Source organism: Myxocyprinus asiaticus, chromosome 34 (genome assembly GCF_019703515.2).
Source record: "Myxocyprinus asiaticus isolate MX2 ecotype Aquarium Trade chromosome 34, UBuf_Myxa_2, whole genome shotgun sequence".
Taxonomy (NCBI): Eukaryota; Metazoa; Chordata; class Actinopteri; order Cypriniformes; family Catostomidae; genus Myxocyprinus; species Myxocyprinus asiaticus.
In genome coordinates this window covers 28643503-28656898 of record NC_059377.1, presented here as the reverse complement: position 1 = coordinate 28656898, position 13396 = coordinate 28643503, and the positions used below count along the sequence as shown (strand labels likewise).

At 37.5% G+C, this 13396-nt stretch overlaps 2 protein-coding genes across 4 annotated transcripts in view; one reads left to right on the top strand and one right to left on the bottom strand.

The window, feature by feature from the left end:
* Nucleotides 1–1628: 1628 nt before the first annotated feature.
* Nucleotides 1629–3701, bottom strand: utp23 (UTP23 small subunit processome component). The gene is made up of 4 exons (XM_051671458.1): nt 3562–3701; nt 2999–3400; nt 2737–2908; nt 1629–2643 (listed from the first exon to the last, which is right to left on the bottom strand). Exons 2-4 carry the CDS (start codon nt 3184–3186, stop codon nt 2239–2241), a joined length of 765 nt encoding a protein of 254 aa, XP_051527418.1. The 5' UTR covers nt 3187–3400; nt 3562–3701; the 3' UTR covers nt 1629–2238.
* LOC127425433 (eukaryotic translation initiation factor 3 subunit H-B) overlaps nt 3611–13396 on the top strand; it is a 101106-nt gene continuing 91320 nt past the window's right edge. The window contains exon 1 of one of the 3 annotated variants that reach the window (XM_051671451.1): nt 3611–3722. In XM_051671451.1, the coding sequence (XP_051527411.1) occupies nt 3648–3722 (75 nt within the window). In that variant the 5' untranslated portion in view covers nt 3611–3647. Of the gene's footprint in view, nt 3723–4610; nt 4759–13396 lie in introns of those variants that run through there. The other 2 variants (XM_051671453.1, XM_051671450.1) reach the window with 2 other exon arrangements.

Genomic DNA, 13396 nt, shown 5'->3' with positions numbered 1-13396 from the left:
CTCACACACACACACACACACACACACACACACACACACACACACACACACACACACACACTAATACAGAGGCCTATAAAGTATTATTTGTCATTTCCTGTAGCTATTATTAATCAGGTATTATAAATAAATAAAAATATATATATAATTTCCCATACACTCAATTCGTGCATATACAAAATAATAATAATAGTGATAATAATAATAACAATTCACGGTAATGCATGAGCATATTGACCTGTTACATGTGACCAGAGGCGGCACTACACTACACGTGACACTGGCCATCGGAAGAACCGGGACTTTCCCCGATAGGCCGGCCGCGAAACGGGGCCGAATGGGCCGAGAATCCCGCAATTAGCTGAAATGGGCCGCCACGTTATGCAGAACGGGCCACAAAACGGCGCCGCGATATGCCGAAGGGGGCAGCGATATGCAGAAAAGGACAGCGACACTCCCCTCACTGTATGATCACGCTGCCTTTGTGACCGAAATTCCATTTACTTTCAGACAGTGTGCTGCACCGGATGCGACAAAAGCCAGCAACATTTTTGTTTCTATTTATAAATCTTGAAAAAGTGACACTGCTGTTTACTTACCAGAGCCAACATTTTATTTTTCTTTCTTTAAATTTTATCTTTCAGGTGACACGGCTTCATTTCACCCAAGTCAAGCAGTGATGAAGGGGGAGAACAGCGATATAACACTTATATGTTTCTGCTTTTAGACATTTCAGTTATCTGTGTATCAAATACAGTATAATGTTCATATATTCATTCATGAATATAAGTTCATAACACCCAGACTATGGTATGTCATGACTGTAACACATAATAATAATAATAATAATAATAATAAGTGCTATAATGTCAATTTACAGTATATTTTTTATGTGTATACACTAATGTTTGTCAATAAACAACACATAAGATTATGAAACACAGACTTTATTCACACTGCCAGACTACAATGTAAACATTAGTCATAAACACTGCCTTGGTTGCTTTCACTGTCATGTGTTCTTCACGAGTTAAAAGCAGCTCTTGCATTCATACGGACGTGATCATCACAGATATTTTGTAATTAATCAGACCACAAAACAACACAAGAACATTTGAAACTTCTGAATGAGAGATGTTTACGGTGATGTACCGCTGAGATTGGCCGGTGTTATAGATCAACTGGGGATCGTGTTATCTGGGCATGTATGTGTGCATGTGAATAATTTTAATGGCCTTTTCAGCAGAATTGTTCAATGTGAATTGCCAAGGCGCAAAGAAAAGACATTTTGTACATTATTAAAATGTAGGCTATATATATTTAATGCTATATATGTATAATATACTCTCTATATATTTATTAATTCATTTAAAGTTTCTTTTTTGAGCTGTTTCCATCGCTTTGCGATTGTCCAAGAAAGACATGGATTACATTAACACTCGTTTGCTCTTCCTTGCATTCCCGGATATCATCCTCAAATTTTGCCTAAATATTGAGACCTGAAATCCACCACTGAATAATAAAAACTTGAATTTCACAACCTGATTTTATTGGAGGTGAATTCACACAAAATATTTTCAAATATTTAAAATTAACAGCAAAAATGTTCAATAACATCAAATTACACCCAGTCTTTTTTCAAGAGGAGGCTTTTTCAAATTCAAGTTCTGGTGATATAAAAATGACTCCATACGTCCAGTGTGAGTGTGACTGAACTGAACTGTAGTTTCTTTCTTCTTTTTAACGGCTACTCGCAAACTAAAACAGTCCACCATCTACTCTTTACATGGGAACAAGACAGCCGGTTCTTCTTTCCTATGTTCACGGACATGACATGATGCAAGGATGTATGTCATAAGCCAGCGATTTCGTGCCAAATCGGACCAAACATCTCAAAATACAAATAATTTTTATAGGCTTACAGTAATGAATCGGGGGAGGGTAAGAATATTGTCGTGAACACTGGTTATGTACTCTATCAATAATGGCAATTTGTTCATTTTTAACCAAAAAATCTTACATAGTGCAGCTTTAAGCTGGGATAGAATAAAGTATTTTAACACTGAAAAAGTTACATACTTTAGCTATAACTCAAGAAACAAATAGACTTATTTAATGAAGAAATAAAACTTGTTTATTAGAGAAAACAAGTGGCTTGCTGATGCACTTCCATTAACAAAGAAGAGGTGAGTCTATACAGTAAAATTATTCTAGACAACAACACAGTAGGATTTAACTCTAGGCGGTTGTGGGATTTGACTGGTTTAAGTTCACAGGTGCTCCCTCTCCCCCAGCAGGCTTTTTCTTCCTGTGTCTATTCCGCTTCTTTTTCTCTCTATCTGTCTTTTTGGGCTGTTGAGGCATTGTTTTCTTCTTCTTCAAGCAGCTAAGGGGGTTTGGGTTCCCAGACTTCCTCTTGCGCTTCTTGCCTCTCCTCTCCTCACCATCTTTGCCAAGGCCCTGCTGCTCTTTCAGACTCTGGATGCTCTTCTGTTGTGATGTGCTCACCATCTCACCCAGCTGAACAGCTTCTACGTACTTCAGTGTACATTCAGAGGGCTTGTCCAACACCATGGTGTTCAGGATAATATAGAGCAGAGGAACCCCAGGGATCTTCTTCAGGGCTGTAGTCAGCTCTTGATCCTGGTAATATGATGCATCATATGTATGATCATTTCACATTGTGCATTCATATTTAATAATGCTTTTGGAGCATTTCAAACTAACATAGCCTACCTGTGTTGCAACGAAGTAGTGGTGAGGATTTGCTTCCCCAAGCATTGACAACAAGCATTGTGATGCAGGTACAGGATCTTTGTGTTTGCATTGCCTAACCTGGAATCTCTGTAAAATGAGTTTTGCTCCATACAGTTCCTTTGGAAGAGTCTCGAGTTCCTTAAGTGCGCAGCTGCAGAGTACAGAGCAAATATGTCACTAGCAGTAATACACAGAAATGAACAATCCAAGAATATCATAGAATAAAATATAATTAACTTACTTTGTGGTACAAAGGTGAATTTCTCCCATGAGATATTTAGGCAACTGCTCTTTGATTTGAATCTTATTCTTCAACGCCGCTTGACAAAATGTCCCATCAATTAATATTTGGAAAGGTTGTCGAAAACAAAAGTTATACTTGTAAAAGCTGATGGTTTTCTTCGCATGTTTCTGCCGTTTTATCTTCATTGTGGTGCAGCTCTTTGATACCGAATTATTTATATGTAAAGCTCAGGCAGTTTGAATGAATATATAGTCTTGACAGAGAAGGAACAGAATAACTATGTTGATTTATTTCAATATGTCAACAAAACGATGTGCGAATCTCGTGCCTCCAACATTACCAGCATGGAACGTCTGCAGTTACAGTCGACGGTAACCGGGTGGAAAACTGCAAACGGCTCTAGATGACATAAAAACCACACCGTAGTGTTAATACTTAGTCTAATTAAATTTTATGAGAATTACTAGAAATAAATATTCATTCTATGTATGTATAATTAACAGTTATTGAATGAATACATTCGGAATTTTGTTAATTAACACACTCTAGGAACCACTCACAATAGTTACTGTTTCTCCAACCACTAACACAGCTGCACATTCACCGGAAATCGCTTGTTCATCGGCAGTCTTCAGCGCACTTGAAGATGGCATCTCTCAAAGTCACCGCGGCGGGAAAAACCCTCGATTCTCCTGTCAAACAAATCCAGCTAGAAGGACTGGTAAGACTTTATGTAACAGAATCAATGTAGTAATGTCCAAAAATGAACAGAAAGTGGAGTCAGGCATTGGCTTATGCTCTAACTTCAGAAGCTTCTGGTAAGTTCAACTGCATCACTGAAAGGCTGATCAGACTTATGTGTGTTTACTTTATGGTAAAAAGAGATATTTACGTTTAGATAAGTATTCATTAAGCAGGCGCTTTTATCAAAGTGTCCAACATATGAGAAGTGAATAACATTAGTAGTTTTGCAATGTAAAGACCCAAAACTGCAAACAGCAGAGAATAGACTAAATGGCTCAATTTCAGGACTGAGTGTTGAAACAGGGTCATGTGAACATGGTGACCAGACGTCCCGGTTTATCCAGGACAGTCCCAATTTTAAGAGGTGTGTCCTGGTGTCACAACAATTTTCTAAAAAAATGTAATTATGTTCCGGTTTCAGCTGATAGGCTCACTGTTTTTGTTTTTTTCTCTCCTGAAATTAAAAATCCTCATTATTCTTCTCGCTGTTGTTTCTGGTATGGTTTGCAGAGAAAAGAAGCAATTTCGTTGTGTCGCACGTTTATTTGAGGATACTTTTGTTCAAGTCTTTCAGCAAATCAACTGAAATGTATCTGGTTACCATGGCGATGAGGTTACGCGCTTAAGCTGCGTTCACACTGCCAGCGACAAAACGACCTCATCTCATTCACTTTCAATGAGAGCTGACGGCGACCGTTGGCGACCGGATGTGGGCGTGTCCAGCGACACAACAAAGTTGAGAAATGTTTAACTTTATGCAAATGAAGAGCGACTTTCGCGAGCGACAGCCAATACGAGAGAAGATGGTAGAGCTCACGTGATCTTTCTCTCTCTCTCTCTCTCTCTCTCTCTCTCTCTCTCTCTCTCTCTCAGTTACAGAAAGATGGAGGAAAGGCTAATCCTTGCTGGTAGCAATTTACTAGTGTTATATGATATGTCTCTGCCCACATACAGGAACATATTTAAGAAAAATTATGCGTGGAAAGGTGTATCTGAGATCACGGGGATTCCAAGTAGGTTTAAATCATCAAATAGCCTGTAAAATTAACTATTAAATAATTTGTTTTGAAAATGTGTTACATGTATGACAGCAAACGAAACCATATGAATGATCAGATATAGTGAATAAACGTACCATATTAATAGCCTTACTAATATTTTAATAGTAATATTAGTTGTAAAGAAACAGTGCTGTTTAGACTGTCCATACACACCATTAGCGTCCTAACCGCCAGCCACTGGCGACATGCAGCGACAAAATAGCTGGCAGTGTGAACGCAGCTTTATCGCTTGCGCTCTGTCGCAATGTCAGTCAGCGCAAGTTAGAAATGCCCAAATAAAATGCGTTTTCAGCAATGAGCTTAAAGAAGCCGATCAGTTTCTTCGCACAACACGTGAAAATGTAAACATGTTGTTTTGCAGTGAATGTTTGTTTCCACACGACCACGGAGTTAGATCAGACAGTCACATTCAGACGGCTACTCTGCACTTTTCACATCGTACAATCACTTAAATGTTGAGATGTGGGAATTGTGTTTTGAATTTTAGGTTCTAATGTTATGAATTTTGTGTTAAAATGTGTACCTGACATGGCATTCAGTCATTTCATATTTACACATGCAATATGACATATGGATAGAATAGGCTACATGGAATTTGTACAATAAAAATGTGCTTAAATCATGAAAAATAAAATATACATTTTACAAATAAACTATATATACAGTCAAGTGCAGAAGTTTGCATGCCCCTTTTGTTTTATAAGTTTTCAAACCCTTTTCAGAATGTATACAAATATAAGAGATACACTTTTTATGCAGTTCTGCCATTCAGAAGCTACATAACACAACATTTAATCTGATTTATCATCCTGTTCAAAAGTTTGCATCACCTTGGTCCTTATGTTGCCTTCTTGAGCATCAAGGAATGTTTGCACCTTTTATAATAGTTGTGTATGAGTCCCTCAATTGTCCTAAGTGTGAAAAGCTGTATCTCAACATCATGTAGGCCACTGTTGGGAAGAGCTCAAATGTGCTGGAAAACCAAAGAATGCGCGGGCCTGGAGGATTTTTCTAAAGAAAAGTGGTCAGCTTCATTACTCAGGACAAAATAGGGACTCATGAAAAATTATTACACAAACAGTCATTGATCATTGAGAAAGCAGCACACCATATTAAGAATCAAGGGAATGTAAACTTTTCAACAGGACCATTTGTATAAATTCAGTTGCTATTTTGTCTTGTGGAATATATGTGATATCTTTATGTCAAATTCTTCAGGGCAGTACTAAATAAAAAACTAAATGCAATTTTATCCCACTTTTTTTTTTTTAGGATAATATGATATCCTTTGGGTGAACTAACTACTAAAGTTGCAACAGATGATTTTGCAAAGAGGTGTCAAACCAGGATGAGGAGGATGGGCTTTGGGGGCTTAAGTCCCTGGGGGGATATATAAGAAATATCCTAACTTTAGAATCCTATCTAATCTGTTTGGTAACCATGGTAATTTCAGTTAGGATCTCATTTAGGACAAAATATATTACAGAATAACATTTCTCTAATGCATAATCTTATTTTATACAGTTAGGATTTGCTTCTGTAATATTAATTTGTGAAAAATCGTAACTGAACTGATCAGATTTTAAAAGAATATTCTGGGTTCAATACAAGTTAATTGACTGCATTTGTGGCATAATGTTGATGTTTTTATTTTTTTATTTTGACTTGCCCCTCCTTTTCTTTAAAAAATCAGAAATCAAGGTTACAGTGAGGCACTTACAATGGAAGTAAATGGGGCCAATCCTTAAATGTTAAAAACTCCCGGTTTCAAAAGTATAGCCATAAGACATAAACAATATGCGTGTTGACATGATTTTAGTGTGATAAAATCGCTTTCTAACCTTTTCTATGTAAAGTTATAGCTAATTTTACCACTTTGTTGCATGATGATGTAATGTCAACAAACCCTTAAAAGATTGAAACAACTTTACAGCTCAAATAATACACAAGTTTTAACAGAAGAAAGTGCTTTTATAAAATTTATTAAAATTAGTGCTTTAATTAAAATTACAAGCTTCATATTTCTGCCTTTAAACCCTCCAAAAATTGACCCCATTCACTTCCATTGTAAGAGCCTCACTGTAACCTCGATTTTTGCTTTTTTATAAAGTAGGCATGAGTCTACTCATATATAGTCTAAATAATTTTTTGTGGTAATCAACATTTTGTTGCAAATGCTGTCGATTGAGCTTAACTTGTATTGAACCCAGAATATTCCTTTAACTTAAGACTTAAGATAGAAAGTTTTCTGTAATATGCCCTCTTTATCTATTTTCCCAAGCCCCTTATTTTTTATTTTATTTTGAAGATTCACATTTATCTTCAAAAATAAAATGTTTTATCACATTTTTGTTCACTCAGTAGTTTGTATGTGGTAGATTACACTTGCGTGTTCATTCAGTTCACTGGAGAAGCGACTTGTTGGCAGATGCTGGCAGAGCCCTTACATTTATACAACCAGCTGTTGAATACTACCTGGTCCGTCCGATAGGTGGGAGTGTTGTCCCTCGGCAGGTTTCAACAATCCGTCATTGTTTCAAAGAGCTGATGAGGTAATAAGCGTAACTGTTAAGCGAAATTGAGAACATATGTCTAGCTTTTATGCTTGATAATTGTTCAAAGTTTGCAGTTTTCTCTGGGGGCTAAGCCCCTTATCTTTTTCAGCCCTAGCAACGCCCCTGTGCCAAACCTTGATATCAAAAGACTAGAGCAATGAAAACTCATTTTCACCACCACAGTTTTCTCCTGCACTCAGACATAAATGTTGATGTTATGTCTGGCTAGGTTGAACGTATTTGTTGCACCTATCTAATCAGTGTTTGATCCTGACCAGGTGTGCAAGTTATGTTTTCTTTATTCTTAATTAACTCCAAAGTTCAAAGGAAATATTACTTCGGTTTCTAATTGGCTTCTTTGATGTCTTCTTATTTACAAATTAATGGAGACATGCCTCTTTCTTTATAGTCAAAACACATAGGTGGACCTCCACATTGTTGTGCTAGAATAATGCATTTGTTATTCAATATAAAGGGAGTGTGTACTTGATGTTTAAACAGGTGTTAGTTTCACATTGTGTTGCTATGTGTTGCAGTTGTAGCTTAGGAAGACACTAATTTTTTTTAGCTTTATCAGCAGAAGTCTGAGGTGCATATCTGATTAGGCATGGGCTATTTTCTGAGAACAATTTTGATCAGGGTTTGAGCTGAGCTCTTGGGGACGTGGCGCTCCAGGAATGGAATTGAATAACCCTGCCCTATTGTTTCATATCTGTTATTCACTATTCTCTAAATTAAAGTGGCAAAAATCCAAAACATTAATTAAAAACATGTTATGAGATATTTGTTTAGTTCCAACAGTTCCTAATATTTAGTGCGCTTTCAAAAAGCATCTCTAAGTGATTTTTGGTTGGTTTGTTATTTAGCTAGTTAAAATAGTATCTGTTGGCTTTTCAAAATGTTGCTTTTCGATTTTTGCTCTTTGTTCAAAAATCGCTTTTTGAAAGATTTCCTGTCAGTTGTTTTGCCTATAATTAACTCTGATTAATGATAAACCCTTTTTTGGTAAGCAATTTATTTAACTATGTACATACATGTATGCAGTTTCTTCCAACAGGTTGTAGATTGTTCAGTTCTGAATAGGCATTATTATATGGGGTGAAATTAGACTCAAAATGATTAAGAAATGCATTCATACTTATCCGTCAATTTGAAAAATGTTGAAAATGTATCTTACAATCCACAGATAAATGCCTTTCAACTTGTGTCTCTGAAATTCAAAATTAAATGAATGTGCTGGGATTTGTACAAATAGAGAAATATTTGTGCACACAAATGTTCCCTTTTGTATAAATGTATCACAATTTGTGAATGCAACCAAAGGAAGATGTTCCAAATCAAACACAGAATGGTCTTGTGAAGTATTGAATGTGCATTTGTGGAGCAAATGACATGCATACATTCATTGCTGTCTATTTGTGTTAAATCTATGTGATTCATTTGAATTTGGAGACTTTTATTTAGCTGGTTTTGCCTTGTATGATCCACATGTAACTTTGGGTGAGCAAAGCAGCTACCACTAGATGGCAGTCTCATTTTACAGAAATACCACCTGGCGGGGTGTGGTTTATTCACACGGTCAATGAGCAAGCGCTCCACACTTAAAGCAAATAGGGCTGCGTTGTCGAATAGTCGTTTGATCTAATTTAACGCAACATGAGATCACATTAAACTCTAATGATGACGCGTGAGAGCAGCACTGCAGTTCGCACCTGACTGAGGAGAATTACGTATTTAAGTATGAGGGAATTATACAAAAATATAAAATAAGTAAATATAGACACACTCTCTTTGTGGAATAAACGGAGCCAGAGCTCTTTAAAGGAAACACCCCGTTACATCTTCAATGCAGTTATATTTAAAGCGTTATAGCTTTATTAAAGTTCAAATAATATGGAAGCAGATCTTGTAAATAACTACAAACTCCAAAACTGGCATTCCTCTGTGCGGTCAGCGCCTCTTCCATGAGTTGCACAAATGTCCTGATCTAAGGGGGAGAGATTGAAACTGCACCCGGCTGAGGTACACTCTGGCGCGAGGACGCTCATCCCTCGAGCGCCCTGCTTAATGCAGCTAGATTATGGGGGCCTGGTAGCTCAGCGAGTATTGACGCTGACTACCACCGCTGGAGTCGCAAGTTCGAATCCAGGGTGTGCTGAGTGATTCCAGCCAGGTCTCCTGAGCAACCAAATTGGCCCGGTTGCTAGGGAGGATATTGTCACATGGGGTAACCTCCTCGTGGTCGTGATTAGTGGTTCTCGATCTCAATGGGGTGCGTGGTAAGTTGTGCGTGGATCGTGGAGAGTAGCATGAGCCTCCACATGCGGAGTCTGCGTGGTGTCATGCATGATGAACCAGCGCATCCCTCCTCCCTCCTGGGTTTCGACACCACTGTAACAGTTCATGGATAGGCAAGGAGGAGGCGGGAACCGGCTGAACAGTAAACAAAGTTTTAATGAGAAACTCGACTTAAAACAAGCATAAACAAACACAGACACTAATGCAATGCGGCCGCGTGCGCCTCTCTCTTGAACCGGCGTCTCTGGCTGCCCTTTATTTCGCTCTCCCGCTGATCAGCTGGTTCAGTTCCGGCCATGCTCCATCACGGCCCAGCCTCACCCTCCTCCTCGTCACACTCCTCCCCCGCCCAATTCAAGCCGGAGCGCCATTGGTCTGACTAACTCCCCCCCACCCCCGATCCCTGGAGGGGAGACGCTGCCCTTCCGGCCGTTCTGTCAGCCGGTGGTCCACTCCGCCTCCTGCGAACCTGGGGGAGAGATGAGGAGAGGATTGGGGAGAGGGAAAGGGCAAGTGGAGACACACACACAGAGAGAGAGAGAGAGAGAGAGAGAGAGAAGAACTTGCTCGCCGGCTCCCGGACGCACTGTCACCCGGCTCCTCGTCACACTGTTGTACATGAAACTGATGTTGAGCGGGTAGAAGCTGTCAGCTGAGGACATGTGAAGCATCTATTTCTCAAACTAGAGACTCTGATGTACTTATCCTCTTGTTTAGTTGTACATCTGGTCTTCCATATCTTTTTCTGTCCTTGTTAGAGCCAGTTGTCCTTTGTCTTTGAAGACTGTAGTGTACACCTTTGTATGAAATCTTCAGTTGTTTTTTTTGGGCAATTTCAAGCATTGTATAGCCTTCATTCCTCAAAACAATGATTGACTGACAAGTTTCTAGAGAAAGCTGTTTCTTTTTTTGTGTTGCCATTTTTGACCTAATATTGACCTTAAGACATGCCAGTCTACTGCATACTGTGGCAACTCAAAAACACAAAGACAATGTTAAGCTTCATTTAACAAACCAAATAGCTTTCAACTGTGTTTGATGTAATGGCAAGTGATTTTCTAGTACCAAATTAGCAATTTAGCATGATTACTCAAGGATAAGGTGTTGGACTGATGGCTGCTGGAAATGGGGCCTGTCTAGATTTGATCAAAAATTACTTTTTTCAAATAGTGATGGTGCTGTTTTTTACATCAGTAATGTCCTGACTATATTTTGTGATCAGTTGAATGCCACTTTGGTGAATTAAATTACCAATTTCCTTCCGAAACAGCAAAATCTGTACATTAATCCAAACTTTTGGCCGCCAGTGTGTTTATATATGTAATATAGCGTGTGTGTGTGTGTTTGTTTGTGTGTGTATGTGTGTGTGTGTGTGTATATATATATATATATGTATGTATGTATGTATGTATGTATGTATGTATGTATGTATGTATGTGTATATGTGTGTACAGTATTTACATTATAAATGAATAGCACTTTTTACTTATATATTTCAAAATTAATTTCAAATTGTGTATTATATAGACTAAAGTGTTGGGTGTAATCCAGTTACAAAGTAATAAGATACTGTAATCTAATTATTTATAAGTAAAAAAAAAAGTAGTGTAATGCATTACATTTCAAATTCTTGCAGATTGCAGTTACTGACTTTTAGTTAATTTTATAAATTTTTAGTACATTATAGGGTTATGCTTCTAATATATTATTTATGTAGAATACATGATTTATTGCCCCATAACGAGTCATTGTGAAGGAGAAATATGAGGTGCTGAGTTTATGACTTGTGTGTAACAATGAACAAGAAAGAAATATTGACATTATTTTGAATTTGTTGAGCGGAAAAATGTTTTAGAAAGTAACTTAAAAGTAAAGTAATTAGTAATGTGATTACTTTTTCAATGAATTAGTAAAAGAATCTGATTACAGTTTTAGTGAAATAAGTAATTTGTAGTAGATTACTATTTTTAAGTAACTTACCCAACACTGGTAGACATGAGCAATGTTGCACAACTTTGATGCTGCCATCATTGCTTCACGGGCACTCAGTTCCTCGATTCTTTTTTTTTTTTTTAACCAATCATTTAAGCCATAAATGCCATTTGACTGATTACTTTGGAACCTCAGGAAAATTTCAGTCTGAAAACGTTGATATGTAAAAAACTATTCTTCAAAATATGAATAAAAAATGACGTTCAAATTTAGGTAATGTATTATAGATGCTAGGATCAATCTTTGAGCATATAGAGCTATTACGTCAATTTGTAGGCGAACCTGGAAATCAAATTCGCCATGGGTTTCCTCTGGATTTTCCAATGGGTTTTTATAATGGGGTTTTTCAACTTATGAGTAAAATAAGGTTTGTGGTGAACGTTACTTGACAATACATGGACGTTGTGTTATACAATGTAAATGACACACTTTCTTACCTCAAACGTGAATTTTGAAGCCGCCTTGTGTTTAAAAAAAAAAAGTATGCAATTCAATACGATTTCAAAATTCATGTTTAAGGTATGAAAGTGTGTAATTTATTTTTGTTGTAGAAAGAAAATCCACATATTTACAAGTAATGTTTACCACAGACCTTATTTTACTCATAAGTTGAAAAACCCCATTATAAAACTCATAGGAAAATTCTGAGGGAACCCATGGTGAATTCTCTTCCAGTTTTTTGGACTACAACCTGAACAGCTCTATAGCTTATAAGTTAATATGCATAAGTCATTTGGTGGCATTAACATCCACTGGCTGTGGTGGGCACTATTGGTGTCAAGCCTTTTCTAGTTGTTCGTCAGCTGTCTATAAGACCATTTCTATCTATTTCAAATTAAATATATAAAAAAAAATGTTTATCACAAACAGACTGAATTCATCAATTTATTGCAATGGCGAAAGCCTCCAGATCGAGCGCCAAAATAATTTGCATGTTACTGGAAACACATCTGATGGCGGTGTTATTGATATGCTATTTTCTCGTTAATCCTCCCAGGTGAGCAAAACAGCGAGTTAAGAAGGGCTATTTAAGACCCTGGTATTAACCATCTGCTTTTTATTTTCCCTTTTTTGTTCAGCCACCTGAGTCAGGCATTGTTGTAGTGCTCCATTTTGTAGGCCTGCTGTTCACAGAGTTTTTCGATGAATACAAATAAGCTAAATTTTAAAAGCAGGTGGATTAGAGGCAATTGCTTTGGGGTAGGTAAGCAGCTTAAACGGAGAGCTCTACAAATCCTTTCCTGGGATATGTATCTCCTCGACTCTCTCTCATTCTCACTCTGTTATGGGAAACTCTTTATTTTTGATCTTTCTGGCGAAAGCTAAGCACTTTTTAAGCAGTGTGAAATAAGGTTTGCTTATGTATGAGAACTACAGCAGGGCGGTGTTTAAATCATTTCTGATTCCCCCAAGAGTTTTTATTTTTTGTGTGTTTAAAATATTTTCTAACAAGGATAACCAGTGTGTATTCACATTGTGATTGAAAAATTGGGGATTTGTTCTAAATCAACTGCAGTTTTACTGTTTAGCCTACTGCAGGATCCACTCGTCTCCCTTTCTGTTTCTGCTCTTGTCAGTAGTAGTTCATTCACTATATATTAACAGATCACCCTAAATGCTTTGCTAGAACACTGCCATCATCTAGAGGTAAGGCAAGTGGTCAACAGGGGGCACCAGTGATCTACTGAAACCATTGTATGTCACCATTCACTTCAAACATATTTGGACTATCTTACATTTTTTCA